The 26,155-nt window shown below is 38.0% G+C and overlaps 1 protein-coding gene across 4 annotated transcripts in view; it reads left to right on the top strand.

The window, feature by feature from the left end:
• LOC127420690 (RNA polymerase II subunit A C-terminal domain phosphatase-like) overlaps positions 1–26,155 on the top strand; it is a 185,447-nt gene that overhangs the window by 14,831 nt on the left and 144,461 nt on the right. For 3 of the 4 annotated variants that reach the window (XM_051663163.1, XM_051663160.1, XM_051663162.1), the window contains exons 5-8: positions 1,673–1,823; positions 7,185–7,275; positions 11,912–12,084; positions 18,414–19,373. In XM_051663163.1, coding sequence (XP_051519123.1) covers positions 1,673–1,823; positions 7,185–7,275; positions 11,912–12,084; positions 18,414–19,373 — 1,375 coding nt within the window. The remainder of the gene's footprint in view (positions 1–1,672; positions 1,824–7,184; positions 7,276–11,911; positions 12,085–18,413; positions 19,374–26,155) is intronic. The other variant, XM_051663161.1, reaches the window with a different exon arrangement.

The following is a 26,155-nucleotide window of genomic DNA, read 5'->3' as shown; positions in this document are numbered from 1 at the left end:
ATTCATTATTTTCCTCAAAATTCTACAAGCAATACCCCATAATGACAACATGAAATAACTTTGTTTGAAATCTTTGCAAATTTATTAAAAATAAAAAACGAAAATATTCACATGTACATAAGTATTCACAGCCTTTGCTCAATACTATGTTGAAGCACCTTTGGCACCAATTACAGCCTCAAGTCTTTTTGAGTATGATGCTACAAACTTGGCACACCTATTTTTGGGCAGTTTCTCCCATTCTTCTTTGCAGGACCTCTCAAGCTCCATCAGGCTGGATGGGGAGCGTCGGTCCACAGCCATTTTCAGATCTCTCCAGAGATGTTCAGTCGGGTTCAAGTCTGGGCTCTGGCTGGGCCACTCAAGGACATTCACAGAGTTGTCCCAGAGCCACTCCTTTGTTATCTTGGCTGTGTACTTAGGGTCGTTGTCCTGTTGGAAGATGAACCTTCGCCCCAGTCTGAGGTCCAGAGCGCTCTGGAGCAGGTTTTCATCAAGGATGTCTCTGTACATTGCTGCATTCATCTTTCCCTCGATCCTGACTACTCTACCAGTTCCTGCTGCTGAAAAACATCCCCACAGCATGATGCTGCCACCACCATGCTTCGCTGTAGGGATGGTATTGGCCAGCTGATGAGCGGTGCCTGGTTTCCTCCAGACATGACGCTTGCTATTCAGGCCAAAGAGTTCAATCTTTGTTTCTCATGGTCTGGGAGTCCTTCAGGTGCCTTTTTTCAAACTCCAGGTGGGCTGTCATGTGCCTTTTACTGAGGAGTGGTTTCTGTCTGGCCACTCTACCATACAGGCCTGATTGGTGGAGTGCTGCACAGATGGTTGTTCTTCTGGAAGGTTCTCCTCTCTCCACAGAGAAACACTGGAGCTCTGTCAGAGTGACCGTCGGGTTCTTGGTCACCTCCCTGACTAAGGCCCTTCTCACCCTATCACTCAGTTTGGCCAGGCGGCCAGCTCTAGGAAGAGTCCTGGTGGTTCCAAACTTCTTCCATTTACGGATGATGGAGGCCACTGTGGGACCTTCAATGCTGCAGAAATTTTTCTGTACCCTTCCCCAGATCTGTGCCTCGATACAATCCTGTCTCGGAGGTCTACAGACAATTCCTTGGACTTCATGGCTTGGTTTGTGCTCTGACATGCACTGTTAACCGTGGGACCTTATATGGACAGGTGTGTGCCTTTCCAAATCATGTCCAATCAACTGAATTTACCACAGGTGGACTCCAATCAAGTTGTAGAAACATCTCAAGGATGATCAGTGGAAACAGAATGCACCTGAGCTCAATTTTGAGTGTCATGGCAAAGGCTGTGAATACTTATGTACATGTGATTTTTTTTTTCGTTTTTTATTTTTAATAAATTTGCAAAGATTTCAAACAAACTACTTTCACGTTGTCATTATGGGGTATTGTTTGTAGAATTTTGAGGAAAATAATTAAATTAATCCATTTTGGAATAAGGCTGTAACATAACAAAATGTGGAAAAAGTGAAGCGCTGTGAATACTTTCCGGATGCACTGTAAATCCTCTCATAGGCAAGGGTCCCCTCAAACATGCATATTATCTTGCTTTTCACTGTATATAAAAATGTTGTGTAGCATTCTATTGCATTGAACTGTTTTCCTGTCTCTGACTTCCCTCTTTTGTGATGTGTTTCCAGGGAATCTTCCATTTCCAGCTGGGACGTGGGGAGCCTATGCTTCATACACGTCTGAGGCCTCACTGCAAAGACTTTCTAGAAAAGATTGCTAAACTCTATGAGCTGCACGTCTTTACTTTTGGCAGTCGTTTATATGCTCACACCATTGCAGGTACATTATTAAGACACTGAAGTACTCCCTCTGAACTCATGGCAGCTTCTTTTACACTGCTGACCGTTGTGTTGCCGTGGCATGACATTAGTAAAAGTGAGTTATTGTGTATATGAATGTGTTAGGGATTGGCAGTTCGAGTAATTTTATAGTTGAGTATTCTAACAACTAAAAACAATTAGATTCAGAGCTACTAAAAAAAGATTTTTCTTGAAAAAATGAGCACTCTGTATAAAAAAAACATTAGGGATGGGTAAAAAAATATCGATTTTCCGATGCATCGCGATCTTCATTTGAACAATTTCGATTCTTAAATCTCGAGATCAATCTTTTATTGGGATGTTTTGTTGAAAAGTGCTTGAAATTAAAGAGAACAATTCTTCCGTGCGATGTGTGTCCATCAAAGATGAGATCCCACACTCCACTTTCATTTAATAATGTGTCTTTTAATATCCTTTCTGTTCTTTACAGCCAGTTAAAAAAGTAAAAAGAATTATTAATTTTAATCACAAATAGCATGGATGCACTAAAAAAATGGGACTTCTCTCTGGTTAGTAAATTAACCGCTACAACTGTACGAGTCTGTGAGATGTACATAAAACTCTTAAAGTGACAGTGCCATTATAGTGCTTGTTATACAAATTAATGTAAACTTCATGTTATTACTTGTAAATTGTGCACATTATTTCAAACTGACAGCTCATGTCATTATTATATATACAATTTCCTGAAATAATATTGATAGAATGAAGAATATATTTAAAAAATTTAAAATGTGGTTATAATAATGGTGATAAATTATGAAAAAATTAAATATACACTTTCACATACTTTGACATGTTCTGTTCAGTTGCTTGTTCTTCACCTGATCAGCCTAAATATAGTCCACTATTTTTGAAGGCTTATTTTTTTGTGATATTTTCTTATATAGAAATGTATATGAGTAACTCTTTATTATTTAAGTTTTGAGCATTTATGTTGTGAATTAAAGAGCTTTATTTAGATGAGTATTTATAATGTGCATTTTGTTAAAATATTTGTAAAAAAAATAAGATTAAATCGAATCATGATATCGTGAACCATAACGTCCCATCCCTAATCTTTTACTCTATCCGGCATCCCTCTACAATGAGAGGGAATCACTCGCATTTGCAACAAAATTACGTGCTATACGACTAAATGTATATATTTGGCAACTGACTGGTAAACGTTTAGATTTCACTCACCAGTGATTGTTTAGTATAGAGGTGAAGAATTCAGTAGCGAGATCCTTTCACTGTGTGTTGACAGTAAAAGTTTATTTTGTGTAATGTGTCCAAATACGAGATCCACTCAACCCATTTTTCATTGAATAATGTCTCTTTTAATACCCTTTCTGTTCTTTACAGTTAGTTGTTGTTTAAAAATAAAAAATGAACATTTAATTCTAATCATGCATAGCATGGTTGAAAAAAAGCCATTCGAGTCCTCTCTCTATGACATGTGCTCATTTAAACATGCTCTTAACAGAACTGTCAGTTTTCTTAAAGAGACATCATCAGTTTATAGCACTTGTTCAACAAATCAATATACAGTTGAAGTAATTAAAACTAATTTTTTAACCACTCCACAGATTTCATATTAGCAAACTGTAGTTTTGGTAAATCGTTTAGGACATCTACTTTGTGCTTGACACAAGTCATTTTTCCAAATATTGTTTACAGACAAATTGTTTCACTTTTAATTGACTCTATCACAATTCCAGTGGGTCAGAAGTTTACATACACTAAGTTAACTGTGCCTTTAAGCAGCTTGGAAAATTCCAGAAAATGATGTCAAGTCTTTAGGTTATTAGCCAGTTAGCTTCTGATAGGAGGTGTACTGAATTGGAGGTGTACCTGTGGATGTCTTTTAAGGCCTACCTTCAAACTCAGTGCCTCTTTGCTTGACATCATGGTAAAATCAAAAGAAATTAGCCAAATGCCTGAAGGTACCACGTTCATCTGTACAAGCAATAGTACGCAAGTCAGGAAGGAGACACATTCTCTCTCCTAGAGATGAACGTAGTTTGGTGCGAAAAGTGCAGATCAATCCCAGAACAACAGCAAAGGACCTTGTGAAGATGCTGGAGGAAACAGGTAGACAAGTATCTATATCCACAGTAAAACGAGTCAAATATGGACATTACCTGAAAGGCTGCTCAGCAAGGAAGAAGCCGATGCTCCAAAACCGCCATAAAAAAGCCAGACTACAATTTGCAAGTGCACATTTTTGGAGAAATGTCCTCTGGTCTGATGAAACAAAAATTGAACTGTTTGGCCATAATGACCATCATTTTGTTTGGAGGAAAAAGGTTGAGGCTTGCAAGCCGAAGAACACCATCCCAATCGTGAAGCATGGGGGTGGCAGCATCATGTTGTGGGGGTGCTTTGCTGCAGGAGGGACTGGTGCACTTCACAAAATAGATGGCATCATGAGGAAGGAAAATTGTGTGGATATATTGAAGCAACATCTCAAGACATCAGCTAGGAAGATAAAGCTCGGTCGCAAATGGGTCTTCCAAATGGACAGTGACCCCAAGCATACCTCCAAAGTTGTGGCAAAATGGCTTAAGGACAACAAAGTCAAGGTATTGGAGTGGCCATCACAAAGTCCTGACCTCAATCCGATAGAAAATTTGTGGGCAGAACTGAAAAAGCGTGTGTGAGCAAGGAGGCCTACAAACCTGACTCAGTTACACCAGTTCTGTCTGGAGGAATGGGCCAAAATTCCAGCAACTTATTGTGAGAAGCTTGTGGAAGTCTACCCAAAACAATTGACCCAAGTTAAACAATTTAAAGGCAATGCTACCAAATACTAACAAAGTGTATGTAAACTTCTGACCCACTGGGAATGTGATGAAAGAAATAAAAGCTGAAATAAATCATTCTCTCTGCTATTATTCTGATATTTCACATTCTTAAAATAAAGTAGTGATCCTAACTGACCTAAGACAGGGACCTAAGTTTTCAACGATTAAATGTCAGGAATTGTGAAAAACTGACTTTATATGTATTTGGCTAAGGTGTATGTTAACTTCTGACTTCAACTGTAAATACTTGTAAATAGTAAATCAACTTTATAAACAATGAACAAAATATAATATATGCAATACAGAGTAATATCATATTAATTGATTCAATACATTTTTTAAAAGCTAAAATGTGACCAAAATGATGAAAAACTAATATAATTAGTCAAATTTATATTTTCGTAATGTACTTAGTTAGAAGGTCCCCTGTATAATCAACAGCATTAGCTGGGAGAAATTTCTTTCCTATGTAAACAAGGGACATTATAACTGAAGTATACCCATATGAATCGATATTGAATCGAAATCGGAATTGAATTGGATCGGGAAATCTGCATCAATACCAAGCCCTAAAAAACATCTAGATTAAAAAGTTACCCCCCAAAAAAACAAATAAACCTCATTTGCACTCTCACTTGGAAACATACAAACATTCCAAGTCTTCTGGAGAATAATTAAATATTCCTTTAACAACGTCATGCATCCACAGCGCCAACCAATACATTTTACCGGCAAGATTTATATGAGAGAAGCAATTTTATTGTTGCCCAAAGCAGGCAAAGGCACAAAGAAAAATCTAATTGCAATATCAAGTGGGATAGGAGAGAGGGAGAGGGAGGGAGAGAGAGAGAGAGAGAGAGAGAGAGAGAAAGAGAAAGAGAGAGAGAGAGAGAGAGAGAGAGTATTGCCCTATCACAATGACACAAGGTGGCAGCATTTGTTCATCTTTGTTCATTTTGAGTAGTTAGAGGATATGTTGTGGAAGTGACTCTCTTAAGCCCACTCAAGTCTAAGTTTTACACGTTTTCTTATGGATATCCAAATAGCCTTCCAATATAATGTGTATTATTATGATTGTTTAGATGAGAGTTTAATCTTCAATTTATTTATTTTTCATTAACTGACAATTAAGCTACTTTTTTAATTGCAAATGTGAAAAGTCTGGCTACTTTTGTTTTATTTAAGCCCATGTGTGTTTCACATAAGCTCGCTTTGGTTTTTTGGTTTTGGTTTAATGCTTCACATTTATTAAATAAACTCAAAAATATTAAAGATTTTTGATTAATCATTCTAAATAATTTAATAGCTACTGATCAATCTGAACAAGATGGATTACGGTTTTAGTATTTGACTTTGTTTTCAGCATCCATTCAACTTTTTTTCAACAAATTTGCAGACTGTGCAAAGCCACTTTAACTGCGCCTCAGCTGTTGCCGAAAAATTGAGATGCTGTGAGAATAGTTTTGTAAACGTGAATCTCTAATCAAATCCTGAGGTGCTTCAATATTCCCAGCCCTATACAGGAGGCACTGTCCTTGCAGTCAGTAAACTGCTTTTTAAAAAAAAAAATTTTTTTATCACCTTTTCTCCCAATTTGGAATCTCGGTTGCCTCCGCTTCTGAGACAGTCAATCCGCACATCAAGTGGCTCATTTTGCATGACACCGCGGAGACTCATGCTACTCTCCACGATGCACGCACAACTTACCACGTGCCCCATTGAGAGTGAGAACCACTAATCGCAACCACGAGGAGGTTACCCCATGTGACTCTACCCTCCCTAGCAACCGGACCAATTTGGATGCTTAGGAGACCTGGCTGGAGTCACTCAGCACACCCTGGATTTGAACTCGCGACTCCAGGGGTGGTAGTCAGTGTCAATACTCGCTGAGCTACACAGGCCCCTCATAAGCTGCTTTTGATAAAAGCATCTGTCTGCTAAATGACAAGTAAACGAGAAATCAATTTAGTGATGTTCCAGTTTAGTTCCCCTGTGGGGTTCACTTCTCTTATCTGTAAGCACAACACAGTATTTAACAGTCCCACTGAACAGACAAAATGTCTTTCATTTAGATCAGAACTTGTGATGTGGAGAGTGTAGATGATGTGCTCAGCTTGTGGTCTGGTTTTAGTTCAGGTAGGAAAGGATTTTGCAGGATATTTTCCACACAGTTTTCTGTGTTCCAGACCTGTGTAACCCTCCTTTTAATCCTGTTTTAAGTGAATCTCCATACATATTTTTACATGTTTGGGTTTTGCACTTGACATCAATACTTTATAAAAACCCATGAAACATGTTTAATGGTGTTTGTAAAGGCAGCATCACTGTTTCTGTTACTCCTACTCAAACCCTGGCAAACAGGACCCACATTTTCTTCTGAAAATGTAAAAATCTGTTTTTATTTTTTGGAGTATTTAGAGCTATATATAGTCTTGTTGCTGCCTAAGAATAATCACAGTTAAACAACTATAATTTAATCTTAAAAGGAAATCACTTTTTCCTCTTTCTCACGTCTAGTGTTTCTCTTTCAGGTTTTTTGGACCCTGAAAAGAAACTCTTCTCTCATAGGATAATGTCCAGAGATGAATGCATTGACCCCTTCTCTAAGACAGGCAACCTCAGGTGAGAGCATGTGTCACTCAATTTTGTCATACTTGCACAATCTGAAGTGATTCAACATAACCTTAACCTCTTTGCATGCAAGTTCTTGCTGTATTGACAAATCCCCCAGTGTGAGTTATTGAATGCACACTGTATTAAAAAAGATGTCACCTTAAACCTCACAGCAGACACTGGAGGACAGATTGGGATAATTATGGGATAATGTACAGCCAGCCAGTTGTTATCGCAGAATAAACCCAAACAGGGTGATCAGGGCCCCGGAGCGGTCTGATTGTTGGATGTGCGGTTGTTACTCAGAAATATCAGACTGCTAGATGGCGCCATTGACAAATCAGAATTGAGTATTCCAGAGAGCTGTGTAATAAAAAACAGACAATGTGATTTAAAAAATAATAATGTGATTTTGATAAGGCATGATTGCGAACGCGATTAGTGGTATGTACGCCGCCATGTTGTTAACAGTGCAATGCTGCATGGGATTCTAAAGTTGTCATTGCAAAGATGGTTCTAAGAAACCAGCCATTCCACTTGGTGCACCGGAAGTGGTGAGAATAAGTGACGGACGAACTGGGAGAACACGTAAGTGGACTGACTAGTTTATAAATTCTTTGTTTGATGTCAGAAAGCATAGCCACATCAAAACAGCTAGCTTAAATGGTAATGGTTTTAGATTTTTATCCCAGTTCTGTGAATATTTGAATGTTTGTAACATAAAAAAGTAAAGATATTGTGATGTTGAAAAGACTGTTTGAGCAGCTTTTAAATTTAGACAATTGCTAGCCAGCCTAGTGTAATCACGCGGTCCGGTTTGATCGTATGTGCGAAGTGGCTAATATGCTTTTGTGGGTCAAAAATGACCTGGCCGTCTACTTTTTGACTATAATTTTACATTAAGTGGTCTTTTCATATGATACTTCAGGAATACATCAATTATGGTGTCTTTGACCATGTGAACCAACTAATTTAACATATAGTTTAATTTTTTTTAAGTTTGCATCACTACTCCTAGTTTCCATATGTGGGTCAAATACTAAATTATTAGTAAGAAACATGTGATCCTAGTTCTTCGTACTTCTGTGTATTTGTTTGTGTGGGTAGGCTTCCTGAGACATTTCTCCAGACATACTACCAGACATGGAAATGTCCATGTTACTGTAATACAGCTTTCTGTATATTATCACCCAAATATTCTACTCCATTTCAAATGTGAAACTTCTAAGAATTAAATAAAATATATATCAACTAATTAGTTTTAAATGATTATTAAAATTGTCACTGTAATACATTTTCATAAATTAGTTTTTATAAAGAATAAGCTTCTAAATTTCACCCAGGCCATTTATGATCCACTTATACATTCTAGAGGAGTGAAGTCACTCATGCATTTTAGGGTTAAATGTCTTCCTTGGTACTTGAAACGTGGGTTTATACTATGTTTAAGTTGGCACTAACTTTAAAGTCAACATCATTTTGCCAGGCTGAGGATGAAACTGATAAACAAATCCCATAGACATGCTTTGAACAAGTTACCTGAGCATTATTTAGTGACCAGAATATCAAATAGACTTGAGGTGGACTCTGTTGACTTGGGCCAGTAAGCAACCACCAAGGAGCACCTTAGCAATCACCCAGAACATCATAGAAACCACAAACAATGCACTTATAATCACTTGTAAACCTTAGCAACCATATAGCAACACTATGGCAACCACCCACTACACTCTAGCATTGTCATGGTGAATTTGCACAGGCAAGCACCACACTCATTTTCAGAAAATGTACAAATCTAGTTGGTTAATGTTATTTTCCCCCGACCATGTGGCTTTGGTTACATTATCAGAAACTTTGTTTTAATGTTGTGGAGAATGTTATTACATTTTTATTAAATATTACAAAATTTAATAAAGAAATTAAATAGGATTTGTAAATATGATTTTGATTTTGACTTTAAGGAATGTTAGGCTTAGTATTTACTGTATACATGTATTAAATATCCTTCTTCTGTGAAATAAAACCACATCTAAAGACTTCCAGACACAGATTTGTTCTGTTTTCTTTTTCTTACTGTATACAATATACTGTAGGAACTTTTCTATTTCTTGTGTCAAGACTGTTAATATGTGTGGGTTTCATATTGAAGTCTCTGTACTAACCTTGAAGCATGAACAGTCTTTTAAAGAGCAGCCAGGATGATACAAAGAGAGTCACGATCAGACTTTAACTGCACACACAGATTATTTTCTTTGGGCCAATAAAACTGCAGAAAATAAGCTTCAGCAGCTCAATGCTCCTTTTAGTGCGAATTACTTTGTTTGCCATTTCAAAACTCAAGCTGCTGGAAAGATATATCAGATATTCACAGATAAATTTATGGTCATTACAGTATATTTCAGTGGTCGACCAATATATCGCAAAGGTTGATAAAACGGGCGATATTCAGAATTTTTTAATTACCGGCATCAGCGATACATTTTCTTGTTTGGCTGATTAGTTTCTCAAGCCGTGAGGGCGATGAGAATTGCCTGTTTGCATGTGAATGAGCTGTTTGAGACGCATAAAAGACCATTCAAAGTTAATTTTATTGTTACAAGCCATTGTGCCACAATAATAGACTGGCGCACAACAACGTCTCATTTAAACTGTCCTGCGTATCAGAGCCGCAACATATGCGCCGAAGCTTATGCCATTTAAACTAAGTGCTCGCGTGTTTCATTCTCTCTCTCTTCTCAACAGTTCCCTGTAACTTTTAACTGTCTCATAAAACTTGAGCGTATCCAGTTTCCTGTGGATGTGTTCATATATCTTCCTCTGAAGCACGTGTTCTATTGGCCTGGATCAAAACTGAATTCCTCTGATCCACAAATGAAGAATGACGTTCAGTCAGTGACACTCCAAGCAGGTGATCAGGGACGAGTAAATTTAAAGCTGTTAGAAGATTGCTGTTCGCTGGATCTGCATTAGTGTGTGAGAGCAACTTTAATGTAAAAGCGTTTCATGAGCGCTGTAAGTAAATGTCAAAAAGACGGTGTGGTTGTTTCAAGGAGTGCAATACGATGATACTTGAACAAAAATGAGCTGCATGGTCGAGTTGCCAGAAAGAAGCCTTTACTGCACCAATGCCACAAAAAAAAACCCGGTTACAATATGCCCGACAACACCTTGACACGCCTCACAGCTTCTGGCACACTGTAATTTGGAGTGACGATACCAAAATAGAGCTTTATGATCACAACCATAAGCGCTATGTTTGGAGAGGTGTCAGCAAGTATTGTGCTCCTTGAAACAACCACACCGTCTTTTTCCAGAGCAGCCTGTATTTCTCCTGAGGTCACCTGTGGGTTTTTCTTTGTATCCTGAATAATTCTGCTGGCAGTTGTGGCTGAAATCTTTCTTGGTCTACCTGACCTTGGCTTGGTATCAAGAGATCCCCGAATTTTCCACTTTTAATAAGTGATTGAACAGTACTGACTGGCATTTTCAAGGCTTTGGATATCTTTTTATATCCTTTCCCATCCTTATAAAGTTCCATTACCTTGTTATGCAGGTCTTTTGACAGTTCTTTTCTGCTCCCCATGGCTCAGTATCTAGCCTGCTCAGTGCATCCACATGAGAGCTAACAAACTCATTGACTATTTATACACAGACACTAATTGCAATTTAAAAAGCCACAGGTGTGGGAAATTAACCTTTTAATTGCCATTTAAACCTGTGTGTGTCACCCTGTGTGTCTGTAACAAGGCCAAACATTCAAGGGTATGTAAACTTTTGATTAGGGCCATTTGGGTGATTTCTGTTATCATTATGATTTAAAAAGGAGCCAAACAACTATGTGATAATAAATGGCTTCATATGATCACTATCCTTACATAAAAGACTTTTTTTTTTTTTTTTTGCATGATCAGTCATATTTAGCATACATAATGTATGAAATTTCACAATTTCTGCCAGGGTATGCAAACTTTTGAGCACAACTGTATATCTCTAATGATAACATCAAAACTCTCACTTCTTTGTCTTGACAAAAGCTGGCAGTGCCAGGGTGCTGTACATTTAGTTATAACCAACCACCTCCTGCTTAATATAATTGCCATTAAATATGCATGCAATGTGCAAGACAAATCTTTGAGATGTGATTTGTCAGGGCTCCAGACTGCGACTAAAATGTTTCCAAAAGTGATGAAAAATAGAATTATGCAACAATAATTTTCAATCTTATTGCTGTTGTTGGCAGACAGGAAAACTTTTATATGCAGTTTTATCAGATTCAAAATCGCTATCAGTGTGAATGGGGCGTTAGAGTGCCTGTCGGTTTCCTGCAGTGTAAAAATGAACACAGCACAACCCATGCAAATAAATAAATAAATGACTTCTTGAGTGATCTTAAATTCAGTTAAATTAACTTATCAGTTTGAATCAGTTCTACACACTAGCTTATAATTGAACAATGGCAAAGCATGGACAACAGTTTTTCAAAAGTTATTTTTTGACAACCATCTATATCTAGTGATTCTTAACAATTTGTTATTTGGCATCTGATAATCCTCATTTGGCTCCTAAAGGTTTCATTTTAGGAGACAGTGGCACCCTAGTAATTTTTTAGACTGGACACCTGATTGTCCATTGTTGTCACTTGTAGAAATTTGTTCCCGTGCGGAGACTCCATGGTGTGCATCATAGACGATAGAGAGGATGTGTGGAAATTTGCCCCCAACCTCATTGCAGTGAAGAAATACATCTACTTCCAGGGCACGGGGGACATCAACGCCCCGCCGGGCTCACAAGAGGCCCAGATGGACAGAAAAGGTGCAGGTAATGTTTACTCTCCCACCGACTTTAATTAATGTTAACGCTAACTGGAATCAGTGATATTAGCTCAGTTCCAACATAGTGAGCTACTTTAAATCTTAAAAGTTTTTTTTTTTGTAATTAACATTTTATTGATTCATGTGCATATGACAGTAGAAAAAACTCAACACATATATAATGAATCAACATTTTACATTTAAACCCTACTAATACAATCCCACCCTGACCCCTAACGAACACCCCTGTGGTCCCACATAACACACACAATCCAAAAAAATTAAATAAATATATATATATATATATATATATATATACACACACACAAATAAATAAAATAATAATAAACATACATGATTAAACTAAACTACACTCTCCACATCCCCTCCCCGAGTGTCCCCCAAAAAAACTAAATATTTGCCCCATTTTTTAGTAAATAAGTCCCTAAACCCCAGCCTTCTACTTACCACCTCTTCAAATGCAGCTACCTTCCCCATTTCCACACACCACTCCGAAAAAGAGGGTGCTCCATTTGACTTCCAACCCCTTAAAATTACTTGCCTGCCGATCATGAGACTGGTCATAACCCAGTTTTTATATGATTGTCCCCTAAATGTATGACCGCCCCATCACCCAAAATACAGAGTCTGGGACAAAGCAAAACCTGAGTGTTCAAAACGTCACACAAATACCTCTGAACCCTCAACCAAAACTCCTGGATCTTAACACACCCCCAAAAGACATGGGTAGTGTCTCCAACTTCTGACTGGCATCGCCAGCAAGTGGGTGTGTCTTTAAGACCAAGCCTATATAATCTAGAGGGGGTCCAATAAAATCTATGTAAAATCTTAAATTGCATAAGGCGAACCCTTGCATCTCTAGAAACAGACTTGACATTTTTAAGAATCTTAGTCCACACTCCATCCTGCAATACCAAATTCAAATCTTTTTCCCATACTCTCTTGAGAGAAGTCAAGGCTCCATCCCCCAGACTCTGAATTAGTAGGGAGTAATACACTGATGCTTCATGGCCTTTTCCAAAAGCAGCAATCACCTCTCCCAAAGCACCTGCCGCTTTAGTGGGGTGCGTGCCACTCCCAAAAATAGTGCAGAGTAGGTGGCGAAGTTGTAAATACTTATAAAACTGAGATCTGGGAATGCCAAAATGTTGAACCAAATTTTCAAAAGGTCTCAATACTCCACCCTCATATAGGTCACTAAGTGCATTAACCCCCCTCACAATCCAATCTGACCAACAAAAAGGGGACTTATTAATACATAGTTTAGGGTTCTGCCATGTGCTCGAGGCTGCGTTTAAATAAATATCCGAATTAAACACTCTGGACACTTTTGTCCATATCGAGTGCAAATGCAAAATAACGGGGTGCGACTTAACCTCTCCGGCTAGTTTGATCGAAAGGCTTTGCAGTGGCGAGATAGGGGCAAGAACTTCCTTTTCAATACAAAACCAGGGAGGGGCTCTCTCAGGTGGAAGCGACCAATGAGCCAAATGTCTAAGACCGAACGCATAATAATAAAACAAAATCTTGGGTAGGCCTAGCCCACCTTTGTCAATTGGCCTATGTAACTTATTGAAATTTAACTTGGGGCACTTACCATTCCAAATAAAGGACTTCGCTATGATATCAAATTGCTTGAAATAAGAGAGGGGGACATCTACAGGGAGAGACTGAAGCAGGTAGTTGAATTTTGGAATACAATTCATTTTAATAACATTAACCTTCCCAATCATCGATAAATGTAATGAAGCCCACCTGTCCACATCGCTCAAAAACCTTTTAATTAAAGGGTCAAAATTAACTCTAACTAAATCAGACAAATTTGCTGGGAATAAAATCCCCAAATACTTAATGCCCTGTTTGGGCCACTGGAAGTCGCCCGGCTGGAAAGCCGTTTCTGGGCAGTACGCTGTCAGCGCCAAAGCTTCGGATTTAGACCAATTGACTTTGTATCCTGAGAACTTGGAAAAGGAATGAATAATTCTGTGGAGGCAAGGCATAGATCTAGTAGGTTCAGAGACAAATAATAAAATATCATCTGCGTAAAGCACACCTCCCGCTGTCACCCCTGGAAATCGCGGCTGCTAATGGTTCCAGGGCAAGACAGAACAATAATGGGGAAAGTGGGCAACCCTGTCGAGTGCCCCTGTTCAGAGTAAAATAATCTGAAATTAATCCATTTGTTTGTACCGCTTCTACAGGCTGTTTATAAAGTAACTTAATCCAGCCAATAAATGTACTCACATACATTTCCAAAATCTTAAAAAGATAATCCCATTCTACCATATCAAATGCCTTTTCGGTGTCAAGTGAGATGGCAGCGACCGGAGATTGTTCATTCGCCACTGACCACATGATATTGATGAGACGCCTGATGTTATCAGAAGAGCTGCGGCACCGAATAAACCCCACCTGATCTATATGTATAAGAGATGTCATAACTTTACTTAATCGGTTAGCCAAAATTTTTGACAATATTTTTACATCTAGTTGGATCAGGGAAATTGGATGGTAACTTTTACACTTGCTTGGATCTTTGTCCTTTTTAAGAGTCAGACTGATCTGGGCTTGTGTCATGGTTGGAGGAAGTTTTCCATTCTTTAATGATTCAGTATCAACTTCTAACAAAAGTGGGGCCAGTTCTGTAGCATAGGATCTAAAAAATTCTGCAGCAAAACCATCTGGCCCCGGAGCCTTGCCAGTAGGTAGGGACTTAATTACCTCGTCAAGCTCCTCCAAGGTTATTTCAGAATCAAGAGAGTTTTTTTGCTCAGTCATCAGTTTAGGAAGTTCTAATGGTTCCACAAAGTTTCTAATATCTTTATCAGTAGACAAAGACATGGAACTATAAAGATCAATATAGAATTCTTTAAAAACATTATTAATATCAATGGCCGAGGTAAATATTTCACCACCAGCAGATTTCACTGAGGGAATAGTAGAAAAAAACTCTTTCTGCTTTATATATCTAGCCAAAAGCTTCCCTGCTTTGTCACCCTACTCAAAGTATGACTGTCTTGCCCTGAATAGCCAAAACTCCACTTTCCGTGACAAAATAGTATTATATCTATATTTCAATCGGGTCAATTCTCTGAGGCCATCAGCTGACATATGGCGCTTCAGCTCTGCCTCGGCACTTTTACTATTTCCTTCCAACTCCACAAGTTCTTGTGCTTTGGATTTTTTGATGAATGAGGCATACTGTATGATCCGGCCCCTTAGAACAGCTTTAAGTGCCTCCCAAGCCACGCCCACAGAGGATACTGAGGACCAGTTGGTCTCCATATAAACATTGATTTCAGCCTTTAACATTTGTTGGAAATCAGGATTTTGCAGAAGGGATACATTAAGGCACCAACTATATGATTTATTTTTCTCTATATGTGGCATCACCTCTAAACTCACCAGGGCGTGATCTGAGACTAAGATATTTCCAATTGAGCAATCAACAACAGATGAAATTAGGGATTTGGATATAAAAAAAAAAAATCTATTCTAGAATAAATCTTATGGACTGATGACAAAAATGTATAGTCCCTACCGGATGGGTTCAAAAGTCTCCAAATATCCGAAAGACCAAGATTTTTACACATCCTGTGAAGCGTCAGTGTTGCTCTAGGGGGTTTACACACTTTTGCTTCACTATGATCAAGGACTGAATCCATCAAAAGATTAAAGTCTCCTCCCAATATTATATCATGAGGGGTGCCAGCGGTTTGCAACATCCCTTCAGGATCTATAAAAAAGCCCTGATCTTCAGCGTTAGGTGCGTAAATATTAGCCAAAATCAGACTTTGCCCTTGAATTTCAGCTAAAACAATAATGACTCTTCCTAATTTATCTTTAGTCTGTTTGAGACATTTGAATTGTAGATGTTTATTAATCAATATAATGACTCCCTTGCTCTTACTTGAGCCAACACTAAAGAAAACATGTCCACCCCATATCTTCCCAAAATTTTCAGCTTCCTGCGGGGAGAGATGTGTTTCTTGAAGAAACACTATATCATATTTCTTACGTTTAAGAAAAGAAATAACCTTCCTTCTTTTTATGGGGTGCCCCAACCCATTCACATTCCATATGGAGAGAGATAGTACACTCATGTTAACAACTGACATATTGATATAATAAAAAAAATAAATTGTGTGTGAAAAACAAAATTATACAGACCACATTCCCCATTAGTGAAACAATCAACCCCCGAACATCCCCCGGAACAAAACAAATAGAAAAAGAAAAATGTGCGCATTAACCCCACGCACGACAGCGCTGACCGGCGACAATCCCTTTAAACTCAAAAGGTCCATGAACGCCCACGTGTTCCCATGACAACTTTGCCATCGGAATGCTCAATTTTGCCTCACAAATTTGTGAGGCAAAATTACATAACAGAAAATACTTGAACACAAAAAATGTGTAGATTCATTCACAGAACTGTCTCAAGGATGTGATCTTCCACAAAACAAATTCCAGCTGATATAAAACCGTTCAGATTCCTTGTCAGACCAACGAATGTTCAGTGAGCCAGCTGTTATGAGTTCAGCGGATGATGTAATCATTCCAATGTCCCATAAAAAAAACTCAACAAAACAAACTACAGCCAGCAGGAGGAATTAGCACGAAGAACGAACAGATTAATCCACAGCTGTTCCAAAGGAGTGTTATTCAACAGAACAAGCTCCAGCCGCTAGGTGGAACCAATACAAAAAGAAACAAAACCGGCATCCCGGTTCCCCGGATGATCGAGTCAATTCAGCTCAGCAAGTAAAGACACTGACTACCACACCTGGGGTCGCAAGTTTGAATCCAGGGCGTGCTGTGTGACTCCAGTCAGGCTTCCTAAGCAACCAGTTGGCCTGGTTGCTTGGGTGGGTGGAGTCACGTTGGGTTAACCTCCTCGTGGTTGCTATAATGTGGTTCTCACTCTCGGTGGGACACGTGGTGAGTTGTGCTTGGGCGCCACGGAGAATAACGTGAAGCCTCCACATGCGCTAGGTCTCCGCAGTAACGCGCTCAACAAGCCACGTGACTAGATGGATTGACGGTCTCGGACGCGGAGGCAACTGAGATTCGTCCTCCACCACCCAGATTGAGGTTAGTCACTATGCCACCATGAGGATTTAGAGCACATTGGGAATTGAAAAAATATATAAAAAATGCGTCTTGATTGTGCGATGAACGGAAAGAAATTCAAGTCGCTATTCAATCATGAAAAAATTACTCATTGCTTCATTCATTGCTCATTGCTTCAGAGACATGGCTGACCTCTCAAAAGTACTTAAATTAAAGAACTAAGTGGCCAGAATAAGCTGCAGTGTTGACCAGACCTTATGTCTATAGTCAAAAATCTGTCTCTGCATGACTAGGGAGTCAGTAAATGCTAGTTTGGTACAAAAACTATTTTGTCAAGGTCAGTGTAGATACATTTCTGTCAAGTTAGGTACATTACTGATGTCAAAACTTGGGCTGTCGATTTAATGCATTTGTTTAGTGCTGTTATTTGTATTGAAAATAATGCAGAAACAATTGACTCAACTAATCATGCCCCCTGTATGCAAATTCAGTAATAAGCCTTTCTGTATTTGCATTCCGTATTCAGCAGGGGGCAGTCAGCGCAGACTCAGCTTAGGGCTTTACCATAGAAATAGGAAAAAAATTGCTGTACAGACAACGTGCCTTGTCAAACCAACGAGAGTAGTCAAGCAGCACAAAATTGAATAAGAAGCAGTTTATAGATGATGCGATTTTGTTTTCAAAGACATCTGTACAGAGCACAAGAAAATGCAGGGATCTCTAAATGCTTTTTTCACAGTTTCAAACTACATTTAACTTGACACAGTGTCTTAAAATGAGGCATTTATAGTACTCCCAAGAGCATTCGTCTGATACATGTGTACATAACACATAGACAGACATTTTCAATCCACCGACAGAATGGGTCTTGAGAGAGACTGATGAACTGAATTGAAAATGGATTGCTGTCTTGAGTTGGCTAATAATAGGCTTATGTTCAATGATATGGAAATAAAACAAACAATATTTTGACTTCTAAAGACACTTTTTTTATTGTCTAATCAATGCTTAACTCGTCAGACACAGTAATGTATTTGAACCATTTTATATTATTTTTATAATTATTTTAAAGAAATGATCTTTATTTGGGGGCCTTTCTCAGCAAATATTGATATGCGATTTATTATTAATAATTCAATCAATTAATCGGCACATCATGTAATAAGTTTGATTAAAATTTTCAGTCGAATGACAGCTCTACTCTGAACACCCATGTGCATTATTTCTGTTATCATGCTGTAGGTAATCAGGCAGGGCGATCTTCAGAGAACGTGGAATCATCTGGGACATCCGAACTGGAGGAACAGAGAAACGGCCTTAGGAATTCCAGCAAAGACAAAAAAACTGGGCATGAGTTGTCATCCTCCTCTGCCACCAAAACTCAGGGAGCCTCAGCCAACGAGAGGACTCACCCCACAGGGGAACAGCCCAATGATGACAAGTGTAATGTGAAAGCAGAGGGGGAGGGCAGCTCAAATGTGATGAGTAGCTCAGGTGAGACTGATGTACCAAACGCTGCCAAGGACGGCACTGCCAATGACCTGGACTTTGACCTGTTGAGCGACAGTGACAATGATGAGGGTAAAGCAGGATTATTGGACAGCGATGGAGAAGGGCAGTTGGTAGATGCCAGGAAATCCAAACAAACAAAAACGGAGGAGTGTATAAACAAAGAGGATGATGGGGAAGCTGGAAAACAGAGGACAGAGGGGGACGAAATTCCAGACACGGATCCGGAAGGTCTCGTTGATTTGGGCAACGGCTGTGCCGATAAGAAAGAAGCGGAAACGGAATCTCAAAACAGTGAGCAGTCAGGTGTCACCATGGGGGAGGAGTCTTTAGATCACAGCATGGAGGATGAGGATGATGAGGAAGAGGAGGATAGAGATCAGGATGACCATCTCGTTTACTTGGAGGAGGTTTTGGTTCGCATCCACAGTGAGTACTACTCGCGCTACGAGGCCTTCCTGAGGAAGGAGAGCTCTGAGAGTCCCGACATCCGGAAGATCGCCCCCGAGCTGAAGGGTCGCACGCTGGCGGGCACCACGATCGTCTTCAGTGGCCTCTATCCCACCAACTACCCAATGGAGCGCACACGAGAGTGGTACCACGCCAAGGCGCTGGGAGCCAAGCTTGGCAAGACCCTGGTGCTCAATGCCAAAGACCCCGACCGCACTACCCACCTTATTGCTGCACGAGCAGGTGAGTTGTGCATGCTTTGACACATTAATAAAAATGTTTATAACATGTATCCACATGTTATAAAAATCTCCCATTTCACTAATTTAAAAGAAATGCTTGACGTGTGGCTTACAAAAAATGTGCATGTGATATGTTTGAAGTAGATGGTGTAATATTTCTTATATAAACTGTCCTGCGTATCAGAGCCGCGACAAATGCGGCAAAGCTTATGCCGTTAAAGTGCTCGCGTGTTTCATTCTCTCTCTCTTCTCAACAGTTCCCTGTAACTTTTAACTGTCTTGTCTAATTGTCATGATTAGTGTTGTCATGGTACCAAAATTTCAGTATGACAATACCGATTTCAGTGAAATTTCATGGTTCTCCATACCAATTTTGATATCACAGCAAAATGTTAATATTTTAATGTTTTAATAATGTGCTATTGAACACATAAGTTTTTTAATAATTATATTTTAATAATTATTATTTTCTAGAACCTGTTTTAAAGTTTAATTTAATTTAATCATCAAAATTGTGTCTAATCATTTAATTCTTAACTTTTAATAAGTGAAAATAGAACTTTAACTTGTCATTGCATTTTTTGCCAAACTTTTATTCAACATCTGTCTTGCTTGTGATATATTGATTAATGATTGTTATTATTATTATTATTATTATTATTACAGTAAATATTATATTTTACTATACACTTGTAATATATTTGTAAACAGTTCTTTATTTAATTCTAGCATCTAGCTTTTATTTTGAATCGTGCTTTTATTATGACGTGTTTTTTGCCGGAAGCTTCACTTTTCCAGGTAAACAGTTCGCAACATGGCCCAGTGTGATCATTAAAGACTTTCAAGTCACGTCTGAAATCTTATCTGTTTACACTGGCCTTTGAGTCGACAAATGAAATGTAGGACACCGTTTTAAAGTGTTTGTATTTTAGATTACTGGTGTTTGTGTATGTGGTAATTTTGAAATTTCATGTTTTAAATTTTATTACTGTGAAGCACTTTGGACAACTCTGTTGTTTTAAATGCGATATAAATAAAGCTGAGCTGAGATTAAAGCACTAATGCTGTGATTTAATTATATAACTATTAGGCATGTGCGCTACGACTAATTTCTGTCGTTTAAACGGAAGTTTTGTAACTGACTAGTCGACTAGTCTAAAGAGAAACCAACTTTCAGAAAACAGTAAAATAAAAGTGTGTTTATGCGACCCATTTAAAATACTTAATCTGTTCCAAATCCGAAGCTATATTCCACTGAAAAGGGGCATTTATCTGCGACGTGCTCGCCTTGAATTATGATCATTTTATATTAAATGTAGAACATGACATGCATTCACTGAATCAACATTATCAAATATTTAACACATATTTATTGAAAACAATTGAATGAATAGTGCAGGATTGTAAAAGCCTGTTCTAAACAGAAATCACCAAGTAAAAGTTTCTTAACATAATTAAACAGTCAGGACATTGTTGAAAATATTTAACAGGTAAACCAAATCTGTGAGAGAGAAAAAAATGCACTGAAAAGTCACGCGTATTTCACGACGTGCAGTCGTATATTAGCCATTGATCTAATATGACAGCTGTTCGGTAAAGAATGTTAACCAAAAACAGTTACGATGTTAAAAAAAAAAAAAAAAAAAGTAGCTATAGGATAGAAAAAATAGGCCTGTGATGTAGCCTACAATAAACCTAATGTATTCTAAACATGACGTACACACAGAATCAAAGATAGTTTAACATGTTAAGCAGTCGGCACCTCGTTGAAAACAGCCTTCTTAATCAGCAGATTAAAAAAATGGCATACCTAGTCTAAAACAGTTATTTTCTAGGCAACTCAAAAGCATACTTTTTTTGATGAGTAAAATTAACCCTTCGACATGGTCCGGTGAAAGACGGGACTTGACTAACCTGAGGCAGCTATCCTGCACTTGAAAAAGCCCGCTCAGCGGAAAAATAACATCCAAGCATGCACAGATTTAAAGAAGACTCAAATGTGAAAACATCCATAGGGACTTTCAAACGTTTGGAAAGCCGATTCCCGCACCACCGAAGTGATTTCATTACTACTTTGCTGAGTTTGCTTGTCTAGCGAGAGGACATTTTCCTTCGTGCACCGCGAGTGAGAGAGGGAAGAAGCACGCGCAGCCTGAGGAGAAATTAAACTCTGTATCTGCTCCAGATATCCTCTTTATTTTTTTTTTTTTATTTTTTTTTATAATTTAAATAATATTTGTATTATTAATTCTGTTTAAAATATGTAACATTAATATGACAGTAATTTAAGTGAAGCCTCTGTAAAAATATAAAGCCAAACGTAAATGTGTAAAAATTATTATTAGTTTAATGGGGGAAATATTAACCGACTAGTAATTCCAGTGTCGACTAGCAGCATCAGAACCGTTTAGTCGACTAGTCTCGCACATCCCTAATAACTATATAGTTTACATGGGCTGCGTGGTTCACAATGGATTGGTGCTCTGCTTTGTCATATGATACAACATGTCAAGAATGATTCTCAATGTCTGGAGTTTACAGTGTATGAGCGGTCAGATTTATACATTAATTTAAAGTATGTGTGTCAGTCATACTGTGCGCTGGTACCTGACAGAGTCGCTGCTCAGTACTACCAGCACTGCATGATGATAAAGATGGTATCGTTACATCTTTTTTATTTTAGTATCGAATTGGTACCAAAGTACTGGTACTTTTGACAACACTACCTGGTGAAGGAAACAATGCTGTGCACTGTTTTACAATTAGTTTGATTTGTTTTTTGTGATAAAATGTGATTTCTAATGTGCACCTGTCATCTGTGGTTGCTGAACTACCGTGTTCACTTTTGTTAGTTCCTTCTACCTAATATATTAACAGTTTCTTAATGTGCAAAAATTGTTAAAATTGGATGACTAAATAGAAACCAGAAGAAACTGCCATCAATTTACAATACGTAATCTTATTTTTAAAATATAATTCATGCTGTATATTTATTATTTTTACCAAGTAAAAATTTTGTGTGAAATTTTTGTTTTATTTATCTTTTATTGAGTAAATATGGTGCTAAATATAACTTGATTAATTTAGTTTTTTATAGATATTTTATGTATATATTATTTACTATATTAAATTGTGTGATATATCGGCATTATATCGGCCACCCTGCTGGCTATCGGCATTGGCCATTTAAAAAAAACTCATATCGGGCAACCACTAATGTGTTCCCTCAGACAGGAATGATATGTCCATTCTGTAATGGATAATTGAAAGGAGATCTTTGATGTGTGAACTGTACTTGGAAAGAGATGTGTTTGCTTCTAGATATCTTGACAGATTTAACTGCTGATTTGTTGAATTATGCTCATTTTTATGGTTTAAACTGTCATTGTTAAACACTATTAAGCAATGGCTCTATAGGAGGTTGTGACTGTTATTTTGATCCCTTTGTAAATTTGTTGAGCAGTTCTCTACCAGAGGTTGATTGGTAATTATTCAAGAGCTGTATTTGACTCGACTGATTGGTGCATAATTTATTCAGAGTAGTGCTGTATACACTGGATGTAGAGCGGACATGGACTTCGTCTCTGCTAATCAGAGAGGTCAGCACAAACGACGGCTGTAGTGAAATGATTATCGCTTCAACACGCCAGGTAAAACGTCACAGATTTGTTCCAGGTCACTTCAAAGTGGGTTCTGTTTCACTCATATTGCTAATGCTAATTGGCGTAAAATTGTTTATTTTAAATATTTTCCACCAGATGGCGCCATTTTTTCATGTTTAGCCTATGGAGCAAATACATGCTTTTTCCTATTTTATGTTTGCTGTATTATAGAGCACTGCAGGCCAACTGAATAAATGATGCAGCTAAAAGAGTGTATTTGGGCAGTTCATGTGTGAGGTTTGCTTTGTTAAAATCCCCAAGAATAATATTAACTGAGTCCGGGTATTGTTGTTCTGTGTCTGTGATTTGATCAGCCAGCTGTTGCAGCGCCGCATTCAAACACGGATTTGGCACAATATACACACTCACCAGAATAAACGAGGAAAACTCCCGCGGCGAGTAGAAAGACTTACAGTTAATAAAGAGCACTTCCAAATTAGGACAGCACATCCTCTTTAACCTTGTTACATCTGTACACCAACTTTCACTGATATAAAAGCATGTTCCACTGCCTCTTGTTTTCCCTGTTAACTCCGTGATGCGATCCGCTCTGAACAGCTGAAAGCCGGCAGATGTAACGCACTCTCCGGAATGGCTTCACTCAGCCAGGTTTCTGTGAAGCACAAGGCAGCAGAGGTTGAAAAGTTCTTGTTTGTGTGGGTGAGGAGATTTTGTTACGAAGAGTGGAAATTGTCACTGTATAGTATTTACCTCATTCCACAAGGCAATGAACTCTCATCAAACAATTGATAATCACTTGTGTGTGTGACTTTAGATTTTATGTTATTTATTTGTCTGTATAATTGTTTTCAACAACTGAAACATCTTGATTGAAAATTTAATGTCATCAACAAAAGATATGGGAAGAGTTTTCTCTTGATAAGCCTGTTTATTTTGCTATCCTAACTATGCCTGATTAAATGGTTAGTTGCATTTTATTATGTGCATTTAACATTGTTTCTTCCCTGTTGTTTGTGACCCTATAAGAACAGATACATTTTTGGTCACGAGTCACGACTCATCAGTAGACAACCACTGGTGTTCTGCTGGAGAGAGATACTGCTGCCAGGTTTCTCCAGGTGGTGTGTGTAGATCAAAGGATCAAACACACCTGTGAATGGCTTCTAGGCAAACAGTTGGTCCAGATGGTCTCTGGCCTACAGACAAAAGTGTGTTTATATCTTTTGCATTTTATTAGATTCAAATGAACAATGGCAGATTTGATAAAATTTGGTAAAAGAGGGAACACAGTTGAAGTGCTCAAGAAGTGTATTTGTTGCCAGACAGCTCAAGCTGTATCAGTTTAATAAGTCATGATGACTAGGGCTGAACAATTTGGACAAATCAAATTGTGACTATTTTGAAAAATATTGCTATTGTGATTTGAACTGAAATATGAATATTTACATAAAAAAAAAAACCTAAAATTTAGTAATGGGCAAACATTCTCCACTGCCAATAAAAAAAAACGTTCAAGAAAGGGTGTTCACACTTCAGTCCTCTTAAATAAAATCAGACTAAATAAATAAAAAACAGTTTAATATAGAGGGGAAAAAAAGATTCACAACATCTTCACATTGTATCTGTTCACTGTGTACTAAGTTTTGTCGACTTTGGTTCTGAGCCCACTTTTCATCATTATCTTTGGAACCCAATAATAAGTTATTATTAAGTAAAAAAACTGCTAGGGACATATATTTTTGTATAATCTAATAGTTACAAAATGGTACCATGTTATTATAAAATAGTATCATATTTATGTAGTATTTTCTTAACTTTCATGCGGCATAGCTATGTGGTCCGGTTAAACTTGTAAGCCTTTATTTTGGTGGAAACACTGAAGAAAGGCATTTCTAGTTGTAGTAGAGTTGACAATATCTTTTAATGCAGACAAATGCTCTTATCCACTCTTCTGTCCACAAAAAACTGTGTTAAGAGGTTGCTTTAGATTAACATTGTAACATTTAGTGGCCAAGCATATTTGGACTGGAACTATGAAAATGTGCAATTACTTAATCCATAGAGCTGTAAATATAATGCATTCAGCTCATTAGCCTCACACAGACTTTGAGGATGTTTAATACACTACAGAAAACAGAGCTGCGCACCTACAGTAAGGCAGAGAGCAGCGCATGCAGACTATTTAATTACTGAGACATGTACATATACAGTATACATATATGTTACATGTTTTGTCTGCTGCATTGTGTGTCGTTGTTCCAGTGCCTATTCATTATTAAAGGCTGTTATAATGTAGTCTGTTACAATAAGTACAAAAGAGGGCATAATCAAAATATAATGCATGATATTTTGTCATTATGTGAAGACTCGCTGGCCAATTCATTGAAACAATGCTCAGAAAACGCGTCTGTTCTTCCTTCAGGTTACTGTAATAAGCTTAGTAGGTGCGCACCACTGTTTCTGAACCATGTATCTGCAAACCGCAGTTGGCGTGACTGGAGACGCCATAACAATCGCGTTTTTATAACGGTGTGTTAAGTTGAAATTAGTTTTGAAGACCTTGCGTTCTGTTACATTCAGCTATGCTTCATCTAGATGTATGAAAGAAAGATTTCACGTCGTGTGTGTGCATGCGCTTCTCTATAGGCTGTCTTTGCCCCAGACACAAAGTCATGCTGCGCTCTGTTGGAGTTAGTTGCTGTGATGATTCATGATTTCTCCCATTTAACTTGGAATTTTAAACTTCATACAGGGAAAACTGCAAATGGAATGCCACTTTATGTTAGACTTACAACTTGTGCGGAAATCTTCAGCTCTGATTTTGCTGAGATGCAGGTGTGTGACATCACGCAAACATGCCGGCACCGAAGGAGATTTACAGTAAATGATAAACATTCACTTTTATTAAATAATATACATTAATGAGTCAAAGTTTCCACATTATATGGCAATAAAACTTGTTTAGCAAGTCTGTGCAGAGACAGATGTTCAAAACACGGGGATTAAACTTTCTTCTGATTACCGTAAACCTGTTGAAAAAAACGCTAGCATTGCAGCATCATTTATCAGTTTGGTTGTTATGAAATGTCTCTGTTGACAATCAAGGTACTGCTGAAAATCACAACTTAATCAATCTCAAAATTAAAAATAAAGCCTCTCT

This window comes from Myxocyprinus asiaticus, chromosome 30, assembly GCF_019703515.2.
Source record: "Myxocyprinus asiaticus isolate MX2 ecotype Aquarium Trade chromosome 30, UBuf_Myxa_2, whole genome shotgun sequence".
NCBI lineage: Eukaryota > Metazoa > Chordata > Actinopteri > Cypriniformes > Catostomidae > Myxocyprinus > Myxocyprinus asiaticus.
Note: the sequence above shows the minus strand (reverse complement) of the source record. Positions and strands in the feature narration are given on the sequence as shown.